Source organism: Solanum dulcamara, chromosome 1 (assembly GCF_947179165.1).
Source record: "Solanum dulcamara chromosome 1, daSolDulc1.2, whole genome shotgun sequence".
In the NCBI taxonomy this organism is placed as follows: Eukaryota; Viridiplantae; Streptophyta; class Magnoliopsida; order Solanales; family Solanaceae; genus Solanum; species Solanum dulcamara.
The window spans coordinates 82,644,684-82,667,023 of NC_077237.1; the positions used below are offsets into that span (position 1 = coordinate 82,644,684).

A 22,340-nucleotide genomic window follows, 5' to 3' on the forward strand; every position below is an offset into this window, starting at 1 on the left:
GCCGGTGCAATACCATAAGTGGGTCTAGGGAGGGTAAGATGTATGCAGACCTTACTCCCATCTTTGTAGGGTAGAGAGATTGTTTTTTATTAGACCTTATGGCTCAAAAGAGAAGAATTCAAAGCGTGTATGTCAAAAGAATTCGAGTTACTGCGTCCCTTATTAAAAAAAGAATGAAATGGTGGGATCCTTGTTTGATTTTCTCAAATATCATCCCTTCTTAGATTAGTACTAGGACATGTATATCAAAAGCTCAGTGCGAAATTTGAATAAAATATGTTTTTCTTTTTCAAATACTTTTTTTTATAATTGAGGTTACACAAAATAATGAGAAGCTCGACGGAACCCACGATTCCCAGTAGTAAGTCATCGGCATATCGCGCGTAACAAATCCTTATTAAGTAATAGGTTTTTAAGGGGGCCAGAAACATGAGATTCTAAAGACTATTCACTCTTAAACAATACAGCCTTGTTTGAGTAAGGAGAAAAAGTACCCTTCTCATTACCTTGAGAAAATGATAGAGATGCCATGAAAAAAAACTGCCTTTTTGCTGCTATTAACAGAAACAAAAGAAAAGGACAATAACAACAAAGGAGCACCAGCAACTCTAACCAAGAGCTTGATTAATTTGAATTCGCACCGATAAGTACTTTGGGGCTAAAGCACTCATATTCAAAACTCGAACCCAAGATTTCCAATTAAGGATAAAGGAGTACTTACAACACCACAACCTTAGGTGGTCGGTCATATTGCCTTTTTATAAGTAAAAGAAGAGGAAGAAACTCCAAACAAAGATCTCAATAAAAGAAGCTCGTCCCAGTTGAGCTAACTTTTCATTTTACCTTTCTGAATTCAAAAGACAAAAAGAGAACTGAAATGGCAACATATAAAAAGATGAAAACACAAGAAAAATGAAATTTTATTTCCTGCCTCTCACACACTATCTAACTAGTCAAATCCTCAACACTCGGCACCAAATATGACCATTTTTGCAGGTAATCAAAGCAACAGAGAAAACACAAAGTTGGTTAGTGTACTAGTCTCTTTTAACCCACTTGCAAAGAGATCTCAAGATAACAAAATAACAACACATGGAAATATTCAACAATTGACGAGGAAGTATCAAAGAATTGTAATTTGTCACCTAATTATAGACAATGCATTGCAAGAAACCTACACAATTACATCAAAAAGGCAAAAAGAAAGCAAAACCACCCAAGGGTAGATAAGAACAATCAACCATGAATCTAACTTTACATTCAAAGTTGGTCCAACCTAGTGTCACTCCATTTTATTTTTCCCATTCTCAGTTTGTTCCATACGGGGATGATCACCTCCATTAGTACTCCCATTTTCAGTTCTAGCCGTAACTTTATTGGGATCACTAGTATCATTGTTGGTTATCTCCCGACCTGGCAAACTAATCAACTTTTCTTGAACCTGAACACCCGGAGCATTAGCATGTACAGGATCTCGATCCTCTTTTTTTTGCTCTTTCAATTCACCGGCTTTCTTTATCAATGGGTTGACTGATGGAGGAGTTTGATCTTGTTGAACTTTATGGAGAACTTCTTGCTTAGCATTTACTTTAAGCTCAGCAACTGGAGCACTTGTTGGGGCATTGCGTTCAGCTAAAGCATTTGGTCTGGATGTATTACCAATTGGTTTAGGTTGAACTGTGGGTGAAGCGGGTTTCAAAGAGTGGCTCAACACCTGCTGAGCTCCAGGTCGTGAGGCATTTGATGGGCCAGCGGAATGCACGACCTTTGATGGGGCAGCTGAATGGGACACCAGACCGGTACGAATAAAGTGCACATTACTGGGCAAGCCATTTGTACTACCTAGGACGGATGATTTGACTGCAGGACCTCTTCCAGGTATTTGGAGGGGAATTTTAGGTTGTGCTATCTTCACCTGTGAGGCAGAATTCGAAGAGGTAGCAATGCGGGCCCCTGCAGCTACAGCAGCATCTTTGACCATTGAATCTGGTCTCGTAGTAGGCTTTGGTGCTGGCTTTTGGTGGACTATCCGAGGTTTTGAAGATAACGGGTCTTGTTGATGCTGGGATTGTGCACCACCAGATGCCAAGTCGGCAATAACAGGATGAGAAGAGTTACTAGGTCCACCACCCGAATTAGGTCCCACTGAAACAACACAATAACCTGGGTTAGAACTGCAGCATGCAAGGATAGACTAAGACGTTGAAAGAGATATTGCTCCTAAGCCACTGGAATTTCTGCTTTTCCGAGATTAGCATGCGATATTTTTTACAGGTAGGTTGCGTGCAGACATTCTTAATTGGAATATAGAACTCAGATCTTCTAAAGACTCTTGAACAGCAGAATCTTATTAAACATTGAACAGTTGAATCATCAATTACCCTCTTTGCAGACAAACTATAGATGCCATAAATGACAACATACATTTAGGTTATCAGAGGATCCTATCAGCCACGTGATACACCCAATGCAGAGTCTCTAGACAGCATAACAACAATAACTACCCTCCCCCTATCCCCGACCTTTTCCTTCTCTCCACAGTAGTGTGGGAACAGATTTGTTTACATCATACAGGATTTGAGAGAATTACCGCCAGTGCCAATTGGACAAGCTGCTTTCAACTTATCTCCAATAGGCATATTAAGAGCATAGGACATTGCGTGACGAGCTGCCAGCTGAGCCTCTGAAAGCTGTGAGCCATTCCCGACCATGGTCCCCTGTCGCTTCCTAATAATGGCCCATCTCTGCACAAAGAAACATTCACAATCTCATAGTAAATTTAAAAGGAAAAATGATAGTTGATAACAGACACAAAACATTCAACTCTTATTTATTTTCCGCATCTAATCCATGCTAGAACCGATACACACTTTTGCATCTCATTCCGTTGCCGGGATTTGAACCCGGGAAACCTGGGAAAACCCAGACATTCTAACCATACTAGATAACAACGGACATCCATTATATCTTTCCAAATATCAATTTGACATGAATATCACTGGGAGGATTCTCTTCATGACAAGTAAAATGCTGGGTTGAAGATACAGGGAAACAATACTTTTTTCAATGAAGACATACAATACTTAGATATGACTACACAACTAATTTAGTCCATTTACCATTTACATCAATGTCACCAAAATTGCCAATAAATGATTGCATACCAAATCTTGTTAACACTTTGGATGGATGGAGCTTGCAACCTAAAGGTCTCACCAGTTCTGTCAATGGCGAAAACTGCCAAATGCTCCAAGTTCCATCAAGGCTTTAAGCGTAAAAAGCAATTAATGCACACATTTTAGATAATAACTCCACAGACGAAGAGAAGCTTATACATAAAATGCAAGAAAAAATTATTTTTTTGACAAGGAGAATGCAAGAAAAAATAATTATACACACAAAACACAATTATTATAGATAAAGGAATTGAAAAACTACAATTAAGTGAAATATGAAAACAAGTCATGTTAATTAAGTGGAGAAACCACATTAAATTTTTATTCAGATGCAAAGATGCAATTTTAGCCTTTAGATTTGATAACTACCTTTCTTATACTAAATTTCTAATTTTCTATTCCTAATAAGTAATAACTGTTATAAATAATTAAAAGTAGCAAATTAAAGTTAACCAAAGAAGAAGAGAGGAGTGAACTGTGTATCTATTTCACCTTCTTTGTAAATGAACGAAGTGGCTTTTATAGCCAAAGTAACTTGGAGAAAAATGGGCTATAGTATGTGTGAACTACTCAGCCATTTAGTTTGACAAAGTAATTGGGCAAAGGGGTGGGTCCCACCAATAAATATTCTAGTGAAAGAAAAATATACATGGTTATTCTCACTACGCATTGTTTGCTATCTCATTAAAAACCTCGCTAAGAAAACTCAGTGGGACAAAACCTAGACTAAGAAAAAAGAGAGTGCAATGTGTATTCTACTCCCCCTGATGAAGACCACGATTCAGATGGTTCAGTTTTCGCATTCCAATCTTGTGTACCATCTTCTCAAGAGTTGAGGCTGATAAAGATTTGGTGAATAAATCTGTTGGATTATCACTTGCACGGATTTGTTGTACATCAATATTACCATCCTTCTAGAGATTATGTGTGAAGAATAATTTTGGTGAAATGTGCTTCGATCTATCTCCTTTTAAGAAGCCACTTTTAAATTGAGCTATGCACACAACATTGTCTTCGAACATGACCGTGTGTACTTTGACATCATACTCCAGGCCGCATCTTTCTTTGATGAACTGTATCATTAATCTCAACTACACACATTCTCTACTTGCTTCATGAGTCGCTATTATCCCAGCATGATTTGAAGAAGTAGCAAAGATGGACTGTTTTATAGATCGCCATGATATAGCAGTTCCTCCGTATATGAACAGATAGCCTGTTTGAGATCGAGCATTATGTGGATCCGATAAATAACCTGCATCTGCATAACCAATAAGATCTACACAACCTTTGTTAGTATAAAACAGACCCATATCAACAGTCCCCTTTAGATATCGCAGAATATACTCGACACTGTTCCAATGTCTTCGCGTCGGGGAAGAACTATACCTTGCTAGCAAATTAACAAATATCAGGTCTGGTTGCGTTAGCAAGATACATAAGTGCACCAATAGCACTGAGATATGATACTTCAAGACCAAGAAGTTCTTCATTCTCTTTTGGAGGTCGGAGCGGATCTTTATTCACTTCAAGTTATCGAACAACCATTGGAGTACTTAAGGGAAGTGCTTTGTCCATGTAAAATCGTTTTAAAATTTTTTCAACGTAGGCAGATTAGTGGATGAAAACCCCGTCTACTAAATGTTCAATTTGCAGACCGAGACAAAATTTTGTCTTTCCAAGATCTTTCACCTCAAATTCTTCTTTAGATATTCAATTGCCTTTTGGACCTGTTCAAGGTTTCCAATGAGATTTATGTCATCAACATAAATGGCAAGTATAACAAACTCTGATTCCGTTTTCTTAATAAAAATACAAGTACAAATGACATCATTTATATAACCTTCATTTATCAAGTACTCACTAAGGCGATTATACCACATATGCCCCAATTGTTTTAGACCATACAATGAACTTTGTAATTTGATTGAGAATATCTTCCGAGACTTAGAATTACATGCTTCAGGCATTTTGAAATCTTCTGGGATTTTCATATAAATCTAATTATCAAGTGAACCATAAAGATAAGCTGTAACCATATCCATTAGATGTATTTCAAGATTTTCATGTACAACTAAATCGATGAGATATTGAAAAGTTATTGCATTCATAATAGGTGAATATGTTTCTTCATAGTTGATGCCGGATCTTTGAGAGAATCCTTGTGCAACAAGGCGTGGTTTGTATCTTACAATTTCATTTCTCTCATTTTGCTTTCACACAAAAACCCATTTATAGCCAAGTAGTTTTACACCTTCAGGGATTTGGACTACAAGTTCAAAAACCTCACGTTTAGCGCGTGAGTCCAATTTTGATTGAATTGCCTCTAGCCATTTTGGCCAATCACATCTTCGTCGACATTCTTTGACATATTTAGGCTCAAGATCCTCACTGTCTTGCATAGGATCAATTGAAATATTATATGCAAAAACATTATCCACTATAATTTTGGATCGATCTAAATTTATCCCATCACCAGTAGAACTCATTGAAAGTTCTTCATTCACTTGAGTCTCGGATTCACTGATTTCTTTAGGAATAATCAAATCTTGAACTTCTTTATGAGATTTTTATATAGTGTCATCTTTATCATTTCTCGCACTTTTTTTTCTAGGATTTTTATCCTTTGAACCCAATGGTCTACCACGCTTCAGACGTGTTTGGAATTTTGAAGCTACGATACTAGTAGATGGTCCTGTTGGGACGTTAATCCGGATAGGTACATTCATCGTAGGGATATGTGACTTAGTTATACGTTTCAAATCCTTAATGCATCTGTCGTTTGATTTGTTATTTTCTGTAAATGGATGATCTTCTGCTCTTATATAAGGGCACGTGGATCAAAATGAGATAGTGATGAAACATTCTACTCAATTTTCCTTTTGGGTTCCTTTTTCTGTTGTAAAGAGAGTTGAATGCCCATATGGCATATAAGTGGACCCCTTTGCCCAATTACTTTGTCAAACTAAATGGCTAAGTAGTGTCAAACTTAATGGCTAAGTAGTTCACACATACTATAGCCCCTTTTTCTCCAGTTACTTTGGCTATAAAAGTCACTTTGTTTATTTACGAAGATGAAATAGATACACAGTTCACTCCCTGTGCCATCAGTATGTGTGAACTACTTAGCCATTTAGTTTGACAAAGTAATTGAGCAGGTGGGTCTCACCTATATGCCACATGGGCATTCAACTCTCTTTACAACAATAACATAATTTTCTTTTAGTGGGTCTTTTTAGAAATTAAGGGTTCATTTTTGTTGAGATGCATTTCTTTGTGCTTTGGTGCAAGCACTACCTACATGAGGCGAAACAAAGACTCAATCTGCACCTAATTTTAGGGCTTAAGCGTGTCTCAAGTGCGCTTTTAACAACACTCAAGTCTCAAGACTTCATTTGGTGGACCTGAAGCCTCACTAGTAAACCTAGTGTGCCACTAGAGTTGGTCGAAGTATCATATGTTTAAATGTAAGCAATAACTAGCTACTTAAAATAATTTGTACTTTAATTTGAATAAGATAATAATACGTTATTCTAGTGATCAGAAAAATTTAAGAAAAGCCCCACCTCGATGAAATCATTTTCAATCCCTTCCAAGTTGAAAAAACTCTTTTCTTCCCTTCTCTTCAAATTATCCACACATTAGACTCAAAGGTGTAACATCCCATACTTTGCATCTCCAATTCCTCATTCAAATGCTCAACTACTATCACATCCTAAACTGTAATTTGAACCCTAATTGTCCCTAAATTGATCACTGTATCCCTAGATGTTTCAGCACCACCAACCAAAACGACTAGCGTGTCGGTGGTTTTAGAAACTTTTTGGTGCATCCCTAAAATTCTTGTTTGTCTAGATGCCTGAATTTACTTATAAAGAACCATAGTGCAAGTTTTTTTTACTTTTCGTGTACTACACGGTCTATTGATTTAGAGTTTAGTCATGTAAGGTTATAATACAAGGATTGTTTATGCAATAAATATTAATGTAAAGTTTGTTTACATGAATAATAAAGTATTGGTTGTTATGCGGTGAATAACAAAAGTGTGGATGATAAACGGGATATTATCTACTGTAAGGGCATTTTTTAAATTTAGATACTCTTATCCATGTATTGCTAATACATGTATTCTTATTCCAGATCCTATCATGCATAAAATAACACACATATTCCCATACAAGTTATCACTCTATTTTGCTGTTGTTATTGTTTCTTTCTAGTAGACTTTACATTGCCTTTCATATTAACGGCTATGCTTTCTTAATTGTTTCTTCTTTTTACTTGGGTTTGAGGCACTTGAGCCGAGGGTCTTTCAGAAACAGCCTCTCTACCTCCTCGAAGTAGTGGTAAGGTTTGCATACACTCTACCCTCTCCTGACCCCATTTAGTAGGACTTCACTGGGTATGTTGTTGCATTCCCACACAAGTTATATAAGCATTGGCAATACAACATTTGGTTTTCGGAATGAAATTTTCGCATAACTTGTGCAGACTTTTCTACCAAACACTGTATTAGATATATGCTGAGTATTATATGGGAAACTAAGGGGTATAAGGAATACACCCAAATTTTATACAAGGATTAAGCATCCTTATCTCTCAACCCAAACAACCCCTAATTGTATACTGGGAAGTGTCCTATTGGCTGATAAAATCATTATCTTACCAGAATAAAAGGTAAATCTTAAGATGAAAGGGGGGGAACAAGCAAAAATATGATCAAGCAGACCATAGTAGGGAAAGAGAATTACAAAGCTTTATTAAAGGAAAAGGAGTTGAATTGAGGGATAATCTCTTTTAGGTAAATTTTTGAGTATCCATATGCTTGAATGGTTACGGGCCAGAGCTCCTTGATGCTTCACTTCATCAACTAAACAAAATAATTCACCTAAGTGAAAAAAAGATGTTCAAAACAAAATCCTATACAACTCTATCCATCTAATAGAATAAAAAAGCGAAATATTTGAAAGAAAAAAGATTCTATTATAATTTCTCGCAATATTCATGTACAGAGAGTTTCACACTCTATTTTAGTTGTCCTTACATAAAGAAGGTGTCTATCCTTCTTACATTCTTTTTAAAACATAGACAGCAACCCTACATTGCCCCATGGCATATGCAACCTCAGAACTATGACTGAAATTGACCTAACAATTGTAAGGAGGTGGTCATGGAAATAGATTTGGTACAAATAATCTTTTCTGATCATATCAACCACACTGCACCCAGACAAAGGCTACAAGAAGATATGACCAGAATGTAACCCCTACTTAGCATCTAAAACAATTAGTAGGCTTTTGGACATAGCTTGCAAGTTTTTGTTTTGAAGTCATGACTTTGTTGAAGTTGTCTCTCTATCCCTCAAAGGTGGGTACGGTCTACGTACACCCCACCCCACTTGTGGGAATATACGGGCTATGATGTTGACTTCGTCAAAGTTTTGATTTGAAATGAAGTTGTACTCGGATAACACTTTTTACAAAAAATCTTAATAAAAAAAAGGCGAAATGACTTGGGAGAACTTATATTTGACTCCATTTGTCACCTGAACCCTTCTACTAACGACTTTGCCAATTGAACACTTAAAGTTATTAAAAAAACATTATTTTAAACCCCTATAATCATGTGTCTCTCAAACGCGCTGATGTGGATAACACATCACTATCCACATGAAATATAAATTGTCATATCATTTTTATTATTACAAATATTATATTTCAATGAAAATCTCAAACTCATTTCCATAATCCTTTTTTTGTTGATTTCTTGAAACTTGTCGGAGATGATGTCATCCTGAAAAGATTTGAGTTGGGTAACGGCCGTGTTCCTGGTGGTGTTGGAGATGATGCGGCCTTTTGGATCTTTCTAGGAAGATTTGCGCCTAGTTTTCTTTTGTTGATTGAGTATGTGGGATGCATTCACTTGGTTCGGCATCATTTTTTTCACCTTCCTTCTCCGATCCTGCACTCTATCGCCACCGGTCTCTCGACTCAGTGGTGGAGTGGGATAATTAAGAAATTGAATTGCATTCACTTCAAAATCTAATAATTTTCACAAATCAAGCCTTTGATTTTACGATGGAAGAATAAATATCAATTATCAGTCAGACATTTTTAGCAATAACCCTATTTTGGGTTTGAAATAGCTGCAAAAGGTTAGGTTTAAAGAAATCAAAGTGGGTAAAACAAAATTTCGATAATGATTTCTTCAGGTAATGATTCACAGTGACAATTTCAAAAAAAAAGGTGGCGCTGACGGCGAAGAAAAGAAACGGTGGCAGCCATGTTTGGAGATGGGGTGAGGTTGGAGAAGGAATGAGTGTTTCTCTTTTCCTTTTTCCTTTTTTTGTCCTTTTTCTTTAAGTTTTATTTACTTTTTTTGATTTTAGTCCTTATTCATCCATTCACTCTCCTTAAATACGTGAAACTCACGCACTTTGTCCAACTCAGCCGTCAAGTTGCCACACAAGCTCAGTCAACGGTCAGAGGTGTTTAAAATATTGATTTTCATTAAGTTTAAGTGTTCAATTGACAAAGTCGTGAGTAAAAGGGTTAAGGTGACAAACGGAGCCAAGTACAAGGGTTTCTCAGGTTATTCCGCCTAAAAAAACACTTTTTACAAAAAGTCTTGACAAAAATAACACTTTTTACAAAAATATTTGGAATGAAGTTAATGCTTGGTAGGGCTGGGCATAAAATACCGAAACGAACCGGCTATTTCGGTATTCGGTAATTCGGTACTGAAATATAAAATTCGGTATTTTGGTTTCGGTATTTGGGAAATACCGAATACCAAATTATTTTTTATTATTTTTTTTATTAATACAAAAAACTGAAAAAAAAAGAAGAAAAATTACCAAAAAGAGAAGAGTTTAGTAAGAGGAAACTATCCCATTTTTTCATTTCCCTTACCATTTCCATTTCAACTTTCCCATGTTTACAGCATACTATATGCACACTTTCAAACACGTACATTATGGATAACTGCTAAAATTTAAATTCATGTACATGTAAAAATTATAAATTCTAATTTCAAATTTATGCAATTGGTTAAGAATTCTAATTTCACTTTGCATAATTCACCACGTCAGTTATCTACATAAACTGTTTGGTAGTTACATAACGAAAAATTCCAACTCTTTCATATCTTTGCAAGAACTAATTAATAATTAGTGCAGTGATGTAGAGTTTTTGGATAATTCAAAGAAAAACATATGCATAAAAATTATGTGTGATATATTAGAGATTTTTGTTTTCACTCTTTTACATCATTTTTATTACATGGTAATATTTTTTTTATTCTGCATCTATTCATAAATTATTTTCTCTTTATTTACGATGTATCATTTCTCCTCCGTAGAATGTGGCTTCAGAGCAATTTCAGTTTCGGTATTCGGCAAGTTAAAATGCATATATTACTTAATTATGGTGTAATAATAAAAATGTAAGTTCAGATATGTATTCTTTAGGTTAATGTAAATATTAAATGCGGATAAATTTTTATTGTACATTAACTATTAAAAAAATATGGTATTACCGAATACCGTACCGAACCGAAGTTCAATTTACCGATTACCGAATTACCGAACCGAAGTTTGAAAGTTTGGTATTTGGTATATACTTTGAATTACCTATTACCGAACCCGAACTTTGAAAATACCGAACCGAATACCGAACGTCCAACCCTAATGCTTGGAGTGATTTTACAAAACAGCGCAATATATAACTGATACCCCATATTTTCTAGTAACTATCAAAAGTTCCCAAACTGTATCACACTTTGTTACCGAACAACCAACTTTGACAATTTAAACATCGGTGCTTTTATCAGGCCTTAAAATATGTTCCTAATTAATAACAAAATCCTTTCTTTCTAGTCCGACTCCTCTAGAAAGAGAAAAGAAAAAGCAAAGAAGAGGAAAGTGTTAGGTAGTAATAAGTGTTGGGTTGAATTATAAATTGAAAAACACACGAGGAGAAATCTTCCTTAAAAAAAATAAAAGAAAAAAAGAACCCCAATGAGTAGAATTTGGATAAAATTTGGTCAGATGATTATTTCAACTTCAAACTCTCTATTTGAAGTTCAAGTTGAAATAATGGATAATTAACAAACAAACATTGATTTGCAAGTAATATTTCAACATTTGCAAATAACATATGTGTCCAAATGGCACTGTAAGATCTTACATCTGATAATAAATGCAGAGGCATAACCATTCTGATGGTTGCCCTATCACATTGTTTATAACAAGTTAAACCAAACCATTGCATTGTACTCATAGAGAAAGGCTCTCTGTCCAAAGGAACACCGTGAATTTAAAGCTCTCCAAAATAATTTCATTGTACACACTCAATAGTTTCATAAAATGGACTTGTATATAGGCAGTTTTCTCCTTTCAATAGAAAGAAAATGCAAAAGCTGATGGACAATCATAAAGCAAGTATTGACCACCTTGTTTTTTTTAACCATTACCACTCCTCCCCCCCCCCCCCCCCACAAAAAAAAAACATAAACAAAGTGATACTATTTAAATGGGAGATAGGATTTCAGGCAATGGTTTTGGTTAAAATTATTAGAAGGGATTCAGTAAAGAAGTTTCATTAGATATTGAGTTAAAAGAAGGGAAAGTTATCTCTAAGGAATGTACAGTCCTGCATCAGAGCAAGTATAAGTTTCCCATAAATACCATAAAACTGACACAAAAATTTCTTGAAATGGGCCCATAACAAAAAGCAAATCAATAAATATATGGACTCAAGTGTTGGAGAAATGTGAAAAAAAGTTGGCAAATTGGAAAAACCAATACTTATCCATGGGAGGAAGGTTGACCTTGATAAACTCTGTATTGGATGCAATGCCTACCTACATGATGTCTCTGTTTCCCGTCCCTGCCAGTGTTATGAAAAAGGTTGGATTCCTTTAGAAGGAACTTCTTTTGGGAGGGGAACAGTGAGAAGAATAAAATACATCTTGTCAATTGGGAGTCTTGTCTAACCAGCAAGAAGAATGGAGGTGCTGGAATTAAGAATCTGAAGATCCAGAATCAAAGTTTAATGATGAAATGGATATGGAACTTCAACTCAGATGACCAGCCATTATGGAAGAAGGTAATCAGGGAGAAATATGGTATGGATGGAAGATGGACTACCAAAGTGAGCAATAGTCCTTATGGAGTTGGTCTCTGGAAATCCATAAGGAACTCGTGACACTAATTGCTAACAAAAACCATGTTTAGCATTGATAATGGTAGGAAAGTAGATCTATGGAATGATAAATGGATAGAGCAAGGCCCCTTAAAGAAGCACTATCCAGACATATACTCCCTAAATCAACAACAATACTCAACAATTAAAATGGTTTGGGGTGAACTGGGGTGGAACTTGAGTTTCAGAAGAGCTCTAAATGATTGAGAAATTGATAGACTAGCAAGCTTTTTCGGAACTATAGAACAGTTCAAAGGAACATCAACTGAGGCAGATTGCTTGATATGGTTAAGGAATACGCAGAACAAATTTACAGTGAAAGCAGCATACAAAGTATTCACAACCTCAAACAATCAGAGTGGGACTTGGCCTTGGAAGATGATCTGGAGGGTTAAGATTCCCCACAAAGTTGCATGCTTCTCTTGGTTGCTAGCTAGAGAAGTTGTACTCACACAAGATAAACTCATGAGGAGAGGTTTTAATCTTTGCTCAAGGTGTTTTCTCTGTGGCAAGGAAGCAGAGACAATCTCTCATCTCTTTCTTCACTGCAGCTGGACTGACCAGTTGTGGAAGATTTTTATTAACTTGAGGGGCATTAGCTGGATTATGCCGGAAAGAGTAACTGAGGTACTGAAATGCTGGAGCAGTGATACCAATCCCTCCAATCAGAAAGAGAGATGGACAATTGTCCCATCTTGCATTTGGTGGACTGTGTGGGGAGAAAGAAACCAAGTTTGTTTTTAAGACAAAGCCATTAGTGTACAAAAACTAAGGATGAAATGTTAAGGGCTTTTCTTTTTTTGGTTTAAAAATAGCTTAATGGAAGAGTAGAATCAATTTATGATGTACTAGATTCCTTATAAGAAGATTAAGGACTAAGAGCTTATTTTATTTTTTTGCACATCAGGATGTAAATATGGGGGACTACACACCCTTTGTGTAGTTTGTTATTAATACACAAAAATGTTACCTGTTCAAAAAAAAAACCTCATACCACATAGATGAGTGGATATAGCTATCTACCAAGAAACTGTGATCCTAAAACGATTGATTGGTTCAAATTGGAAGCAGGGATTAGTAAGAAGTTTCATTAGATATTCATGGAGCATTGAAAGACCTTTTCCCTGATTTATTTGTCCTCTCGTCTTCACCTAATGCCACAATAGAAGAATCTTGGAGCTCCCAGGGTTGGAACTCATCTTTCAGAACGCTTCTCAACAACTGGGAAGTTACTAGAGTCACTGAAGTGATTTCCTCAGAATGCTAAAAGGCTTTAGAGGACTAAATGAGGAGGAAGACTCTCTTACATGAAAAGGAAGCAGCAATTCAAAATTCACAGTCAGAGCAGCATAAACTATCTATCATCTACAGGACAGCACCTCCTGGACTTGGAAACACTAAAAGGAATGGAAGATCAAAGCACCATTCAAAGTTGTCTGTTTTTCATGGCTAATTATAAGAAAAGCTTGCCTCACACAGGAAATGCTTCAGAGAAGAAGCTTTCAGCTCATTCCTAGATGCTTTCTATGCCAGCAGGAAGCAGAAACCAATGGCCATTTATTTCCACACTGAGTTATTACTAGACTAAACAACTCTGGCAACTCTTTGTAACATTAGCTGAAACTACTTGGGTGATGCCTAAAGACACTTTTGGCCTGATGGCTAATATACAGCTGGACCAGTATAAGGGGAAGAACATGTCACAAGAAATGGTGGAAGATCATTCCAGCTTGCATATGGTGGACAATTTGGAAGAAGAGGAATGCAAGATGCTTTGAAGGCAAGAGCAGCCCAACCCAGAAAATCAAGAGTGCCTGCATTTCTCTTTTTTTATTTTTGGTGTAAAAAACAACTTGTAGATGATGTAGAGTCATTGTTAGACCTTTTTGCTTCCTTGTAAGAATTGCAGGGGTTCGTACTTGTAAATATGTTATACCATCCCTTTTTTGGGTGCTGATGAATATAACATGTTACCATACTAAGAAGGAAAAAAGAAGTTTCATTAGATAATGAGGAATTAAAAGGAGGAAAAGTTATTCTCTAAAGAATGTAAAAGTCCTATATCAGAAGTAAAAAGTTTTCCCGTTATACCATCAAACTGATAAGAAATTTCTTGAAATTAGCCCATAATCTCACACCACATAGATGAGAGGATAACTGCTCCATCACCAACTGGGGACTATCGAGAAATAGTGATCACAAATGATTGAATTGTTCTTTGGTCAAGTACACCACCCCTCTTCCTTAAAATAGGTACTCTCTCCATCCCAATTTATGTGGCACCATTTGACTAGGCACAAAATATAAGAAAGAAAGAAAGAAAGACTTTTGAAATTTGTGGTCTAAAACAAACCTTAGATATTTGTGTGTGGAATTTTAAAGTTAACTTGTTTTCAATTATAGAAAGGTGACATTCTTTTGGGGACAGACTCTAAAAGAAAGTATGTCACATAAATTGGGATAGGGGGAATGATATCATTAGGAAGAATGCACCATAAGCATGCAACAAACCTTGACTACTAAATGCATTGTACAGCTGACAAAAGACATCGCATCATACCTTGCCATTTTAATTTATTTATTTTTTGAGAAGGAAGAAATAAATTTGAAGAGATTAACCATGTAATCGCACAAAGCGGCTCCATGGAGGAATTGAAGATCCATCCACAGATTCCTATCAAAATGTGAATTGTTAATAAAAACTTGTTATTGGTCCAACCATCCCTCTCCATTTTTTAAATAATCAAAACCTAATTCTTGAAAAACAAAGTCAGTCTGAGTGGAAGAACAGTATATTCACAAACCAGCAAATTTTGGATATTGCAAGACATGAGTTGGTAGTTGCCTAATCCAAGATGAGGTAAACACACCAACAGTTCAAGATTGAGGAGAAGCAAGGTGCCTAATCCAAGATGAGGTAAACATACCAACAGTTCAAGATTGAGGAGAAGCACAGCATACGCTTCTATGTTCCTTAGTAGTTAGTACCATCTTACCATTTAACAAAGTGGGGCTATTCCACTCAATTTTTTATTTAGTTTTATTTCTTTTTATTCCTTCCCAATTCTCCTATCATTTTGTGAAGCACTAGAAGGCAGAAGCAGCTTTCTATTTTCTCAAACTGAAAAGATCTCCCTTCCGTATCTCAATCAATAGATTCATAATGAAGCAAACTCTAGTTAGATAGCTGGAATGATTATGAAAATATCCTGGATACTAACTGCAAAACTACAACAAATCAATTAACTGAGCTGGACAACGATTTACTTTATTGTTTTGTACTCTTTGGAGCAAATAAAAGGGGTATAATTTTGGATGAGATTAATTTAGTGAGCTGAAACCCACAAAACTCAAAAAATTAACATTCTCGCCTCCAAGTGAAAGACTAACCTAAGAAATGAAAGATCAACTATTTTCTCTAACAAAACTTTTCTACCTATCAAAGTTGACAGAAAGGGAGTTTCCAAAATATGATGCCAAATAGCACCACGTTGGTGCTAACCCTTAGTAAGGTAAAAGCATTTACTAACTAGAGAGAGTAATTAAAACTGCAGAATATGTTTCCAGTTTATTATTAAACTGGAGAATATGTATAGGTATATTAATCATTTTTTTAATCAGGATAGAAATATTCATCATTATTTTGATAAAGACGGAGATACATTAATCATATACAAAGGAAAACCTGAGAGAGCTGGGAAGCTGTTCTGTCTCCCTTAAAATCCCCTTTCAAAATGTTTGCCCAGTTTCCTTCGCCGCATTTTTGGACTGCAGCAATAAGTTCCATGTCTTCTGCTTCTGACCATGGTTTACGCTTTCGTCGAGGAGGCAAATTGGTACAACCTTGTCCATGAGTATCCAATCCCTCAGCAGCCACCACAGTTGACAATGGCTGTCTTTGCACTGCAACTGGGACTATAATATTTGTCCCATGCATAGAAGTACCTTGGAATGAATTATCCATACCAGTTCTAGATGTTTGGCCATTTGGTATATTTATAATCAATGGAGCCTCAATGGTTGAACCATTTAACATATTGGCATCATTTGGAATCCCAGAAGCAATTAGCATCTGTCCAAACCCAAGATTCCCACAAACCACACAATTGGTTATATGCAACATAAACTGAGTGTAAAAGAAAGAAGCAAGCAGTTCAGCCAAACAGTTATTCACAAATAACCGTGTTTGCTTAAGGAAATTAACACTCCGGGCAGGTTGTTTGACTTACCTTCACTCCTGCTGCAGCTTCTGCTGAAGTTTCACTGCTTACAGCAGGGAAAGCTTCCAACTCATATTCTAAATCACTGTTATCATCCTGTCATCAAAAAGTACAAGATCAACAAATAATATCATGAAATTGAAAATCACCAACATATCGTTCAAGATATAAGGTGGATCTTTCATCTCACGGCAAATAACAGACATTGACCACCATACATCAGCAAACAAATACATGCCCTTAAATTACGTCCACATAATAATTCAGACAAGATCACAAATTTATAGACTAAAACGCAACTCCACATCAATAGACTGAAAAACTAACAACATATGATAAACATCTACTCCACTTTTACACACATAACAATTCCCAAATTTATCAAACTTTTACACACATAACAATTCCCAAATTTATCAAAATTAACTTAGATTATGCATAACAATAAGCAATTCACACACCTAGCACTTATGTGGGTGGGTACTTGGAGGGAAAGGGACATTACTTAGTAAAGCTTAGTGCTTTTTATTTTTGCTAAGCTTTCTGATCATCGACAAAGTATACACTTCTAATATATGGATTTTACCATACTATCTCAATAAAATATCACTTCCATTCAAAAAGACAATTGCCAGGCTAGTTCATCTCATACAACCTAGTTCAGCTGTGAATTACTTATATCGATTTGGACCTTTTAATTCCAAAACATGCTTAGCTAGCGTCTGGCCATAGATTTAGGGAGTAGTTTTTGCAATTTTAATATCAAATATCTTCAAAATACATGTCCAAATCCAACTTCAAAACTCAAATTTTCCAAGTTTCAAGTTCAAAATCTACGGCCAAATGGAAACTAATGAAAGACATAACTATTTTTTCAATTGACTTACCAAAGGTTGAGCCTCATCATCTAATTTATCAACCAAGCCATGTCGATATGCCAGATGTCTCCATAACATTTGATATTCTCTTGCATTAGTAATCCCAGTAGTAGACTTCCTCACTATTGCATTCCAATCAATTTTCTCAACTGCTACTTGTTCCACCTCTTGCAACATTCTTAGCACTGTTGTTACTGAATACCTTCAATAATCAACAAAAAGATCCAATTTTTTCAATAACCCAATTCAAACCCAAGTATGAAAAAGCCAAGAATTAAACAAAAAACTACCTTTGTAAGAGAGTGGCTATATCTTCTTCACTAATAAAACACTTCTGTTTCTTCCTTTTCTCGAACATTCTGGATCTGTTTTTCTTCCTCTATTTCTGCGTAAAATACATGTCGAGACTAGAAATTTTTCACTGATAGATTGATTGAAGAGAGAGAAAAGGGTTTTAGATTTAGTGTAGAGAGAGAAAGGACAAAACTTCGTGGAGATTCTGAGAACGATGAAGAAAACGGCGCCGTTTTTCCACTGACTGTTGGAGCGTGGAGGTACGCGTTACTGAGTTGGCCAAAGAAAAGGATAGAGAGAGGTAAAATATTTATATATATATATATATATATATATATATATATATAATAGGAGAGGTAAAAACACGTATCTGTTAGCAATACAAAAAACAAAATTTATGAATTACTAAAAATTAAAAATTAATTTATAATATAAAACTCTAAAATAATTGCAAACACTAAAAAGAGAAATTTTAGAGTGAGGGTAATTATTATTTTTAAAATTCAAAAAATAAATAATAATAATAATAATAAAAATAAATAAATAAAAATATTTTGTTTTTCTTTTGTAAAAAATAGTTACTGTTTTAAAAGACAAGTTAGAGTTTACAACTTAACATGACAGTTTATGGATAATAATTACTATTACTATAATTTTAACTATAAAATGTTAATCAGGATTAATTATTAATCAGTTTTATGTGAACACATTATCTGTTTCCCAATTTTTTAGTCCTTCTTTCTAATATTTCCACATAATACTCAATTATTATGTCTAAAATATAAATAGCAGTTACAACTTCTAGAGCCGTTTAGTCATTTTGTGCTTAAAATAAGCCCTAATAAATAATTGAGTTTATTTGAATGAACTTTTTTTTTTCAACTTATAAACTGTTTAAAAATAAGTCAATCCAAACAGACTACTAATATAAAAAAACAAAAAGGAATCACAAACAACACAACGTTCTTCGGTAATCATATTCATACCTAATCAAATTCTTCCCCTTCTTCAACAAAGCAACAATAGGGTATTTTAGTAATTAACAAAGTAAAACAATTCAACCCACCAACATGCATTCAAGGATAAGAAGAAATCAAAAAAGAGAAAGTTTAATCATATGTAAGAATTTTTTTCAATTCATCAAGTTTCAATGTATACAAAGTTCTGTTTCTATTCTGCAATAATGGTTTTTTTGTACAGAATAGTCAAAATCACTATATCAAAATATTACAATCAAAATCTTATGAAAATAATGGTGCAAGTATCCTCTTAATTCCTTATCTGTAGTATACTCTGTTTGTTTTTCAAATTAAAATACGAAATAGCAATTCAAATTTTGGAGATTCTAATCGATCAATGTTTGCTTCTTAATTCCTTAGTTTGACTTAGAAATGCCAAATTAATTTGAAATAAAGTGTACACATTATATATTAGTTATGAGTTATACATAAGTTACTATTTCAAAAACGAATTACTCTTTATTTTGAAGGGCAAAAAAAACCGTGTATGCAAGTAAATAGGGAGTTTTAAAACTTTCTATTACACTCCTACTAAACAAATTGAAGTTGTTTTAAATTAAAAAATTACTGCGTAAAAAAAGTTACAGTATTTAAAGACAAGTAAAGAGTTTTTCACCTTATAAAAAATAGTTTTTTTTTTTAAAAAAAGAGTTACAGTTTTAAAAGACAAGTTAGTGTTTGTAACCTTATCTTCGGTTCGACCTAACCTCAAGCTTTGAGACAAATTGCTCTCTCTCTCTCAAAGCGCATAACTTTCATTTCCATATAGATTACGATTTTTAGCTTATGGCTGCTATGGAGCCGGATCCACCTCCGGACCTCCAAAAATTTCCTTCAAAAGATGGAGTGGTAGATATCGACGAGACGAATCCAACGCAAAAGGAATCGTCTCAATCCGACATCCGAAGCTCCGGGAATGTTGAAAAAACAGCCGCGATGACTGTTCATCTTCTCCAAGAACATGCTGCCGTTGATCGAGAAATCGATTTTAATTCAAATTCTGTGATTTGTTTTGAAAAAACACCAATTGGGGATGTTAGAGAAACATCTAATCTACAACATATCAGAAATTCAAGTGATTTCACCGTGGCAATTGAGAGAAACGAAGCTGCGACTGTTCAGGGAAATTCTGGCGAATCGCCAGCCAATCGGACTGCGATTTGGACGTCTTACGGCGACATTCGAGATGGCGCACCACCTGGGTTTTGTAACCCACCTCGAGGCGCCCCTCATACTAAAAGCCCAACTCCATTGGACGACGGTGGCGCCGGCGATACACTGTCGAATTCCGACGTCGGAGTTCCGGCGACATTCGAGCTTCCAGACCAATGCCATCTTGTAGAGGAGCTCAATACGAGTACAATCATACAAAAATCGCCACCATCCTCTAAGTCAAACTTGTCGAATATCAATTCGAATAATTCCGGCGGTGAGGCGATTTCAGGCAGTGGCGGCGCCGCCGCATGTGATGGTGAAAACTCGAAATTGTCAGTGGGTTTTGTGGATGATCATACAAGGAACACCATTAACCAAAAAGCCCCATCATCCACAACTCCTAACACTTTGAATTTGGAAATTAGGGTTGCACCACCACCTGCCGGAGGTGGCGCAGCGGCGGAGCCCCAAACTCAAAATTGGCAATGCCAAACTGCTCAACACAATGAGGGGAGTCCACCAATGCAAAAAGCCCCATCAGGTATGCCTCATTTCAATTCGAATTTGACTTTTAGGGTTTCCAATTTGTCTAGTACTGACACCAGTGGTGGCGCCGGATCTCCGACGACCGGAAAAAATATTTTTGAATTGAATTTTAATCCCCAGCATCAAACTAACCCACAAGAACAAATTTTTTCCAAAAAAGATCCCTCCAACAATTCAAACGTCGATTCTAGTCTTGATCCTAAAGAAAAAACCACCGGAACCATCTTTCCGGTGAACGCCCAAAATAAGTCTCAAAGTAAAAGTAACCCTCATACTCTTAGGAACGAAATAAACCAAACAACACAATTTTTAGGCACCTACAACTCAAATTCTAAAATTCCAACTTGTGTCACTAGGGGCGAAAACAGTCTTATCGTGCCCGAAGCTGTTTTGGTTGATCGTATCACCACCTTGAGCAATCCTAGCACCTCCACTAATCCTAAACATACCAACCACCCTCCCGTTTCAGACTTTCCCCCCATCTCATCCAATTTCCAAAAATTTGACCCAAAAAACTCTAAAAATCCGATAGTGTCCTTTACCCCCAGTGCGCTACCTCCTAAGACTAAGTCCCCTAACAACCAACCCACCACCACAAATCATCCTCCACCCCCTATAGCAAAGAAATCCATGGCCACAAGACTAAGAGCTAAACAAGCCGAGCATACAACCAGAATTGACCTAACACCTCCAAAAAGGGTGACAAAACAAGGTTGTCCAGCTATCATGTTTAAGAGAGAAGACTACATGGTTAAGATGGCTGAATCATGTAAGTATACTCTCATAGGCAAGTTCTACAGTCCAATGCCCAAGATGGAGGTAATTCGAAAGAAGTTCATTAGTCAAACTGAACTTCGAGGCAAGGTCAAGATTACCCATTTTAATTCTAGACATATATATATTGACCTTGATAATGAACACGATAGAACTACTGTACTAGATAGCAAGCGAATGTATATTGATGGTGTCTTTATGAGATTTCAAGTTTGGACCCCTACTTTCGATCCAAACTATGAAACCCCCATTCTCCCTGTGTGGGTCATACTCCCGGAGCTCCCATGGCATTGTTTCCATAAAGAATTTGTTACGCTCCTGCTTGCGGACGTGGGACAAGTGTTGCACTTGGACATGGCCTTCATGCAAAAGACGAGGGGGAGCGTGGCAAAAGCAAAAGTCCAAATGGACATCACCAAGCCTAGAATCCAAAGTGTATGGATTGGATTCGATGAAAATGATGATCCAAATGGAGAAGGAAGATGGCAGGACATCGAATATGAAGATGTCCCCCTTTACTGTACTTACTGCAAACACCAAGGTCATACTCCTCTTGCTTGCCCCGTCAGCAGAAGAGATACAGAACGCAACAAGGCCAAAGACAAGGAAGAAGAGCCAAAGAAAGATGCGTCGCCAAAAAACACAGGTATGATCTCTACTCCTATTGTCTTAACTAATGCTATAAGTTTCAGGCAACAGGTACCACTAGAAGAAACCACCACCACAAATCAGGAAGGAAGTCGCAAAGCACAGGAGGACTCAACCAACCAAAACAGGAATCAAATCTCAAACAACCAATGGGAAACCCAAAAACGAAGAAACTTCAAAGGTAAGACTCAAACTGTGCAAAACACCCAAACGATACAAGGCAACACTCAACAGGTATATAGACCCACTCAAGCCATGAATACAGGTATTGATTGTAATATTGTTGCTATGACTGATGCAATTCAAAATGGACAGCACGAGCATCAACCAGGTATTGACTCAATGCTCCCAATCCCCCATGGCTCCCCCAGTAGTTTTAATGTATTAAATGTTTTAACTGCTGCTGCTGAAGTAGTTAACGGAGGTG

The 22,340-nt window shown here is 36.2% G+C and overlaps 1 protein-coding gene and 1 non-coding gene across 3 annotated transcripts; both read right to left on the reverse strand.

Annotated features, from left to right (window-relative positions):
- Positions 1 to 1,075: 1,075 nt before the first annotated feature.
- LOC129880427 (uncharacterized) lies at positions 1,076 to 18,055 on the reverse strand. Of its 2 annotated transcripts, none has more exons than XM_055954469.1 (6): positions 17,768 to 18,055; positions 17,487 to 17,679; positions 16,609 to 16,695; positions 16,065 to 16,451; positions 2,591 to 2,744; positions 1,076 to 2,145 (listed from the first exon to the last, which is right to left on the reverse strand). In XM_055954469.1, the coding sequence occupies exons 1-6, from the start codon at positions 17,833 to 17,835 to the stop codon at positions 1,283 to 1,285; spliced, it is 1,752 nt and encodes a 583-aa protein (XP_055810444.1). In that variant the 5' UTR covers positions 17,836 to 18,055; the 3' UTR covers positions 1,076 to 1,282. The 2 variants fall into 2 exon arrangements, with proteins under 2 accessions (XP_055810444.1, XP_055810438.1); XM_055954463.1 differs by having other exon boundaries at positions 16,065 to 16,505.
- On the reverse strand, positions 14,998 to 15,156 carry LOC129904081 (small nucleolar RNA snoR2/U65). Its single transcript, XR_008770372.1, has one exon. It is a non-coding gene; the product is annotated as a small nucleolar RNA snoR2/U65 (small nucleolar RNA).
- Positions 18,056 to 22,340: the final 4,285 nt, after the last annotated feature.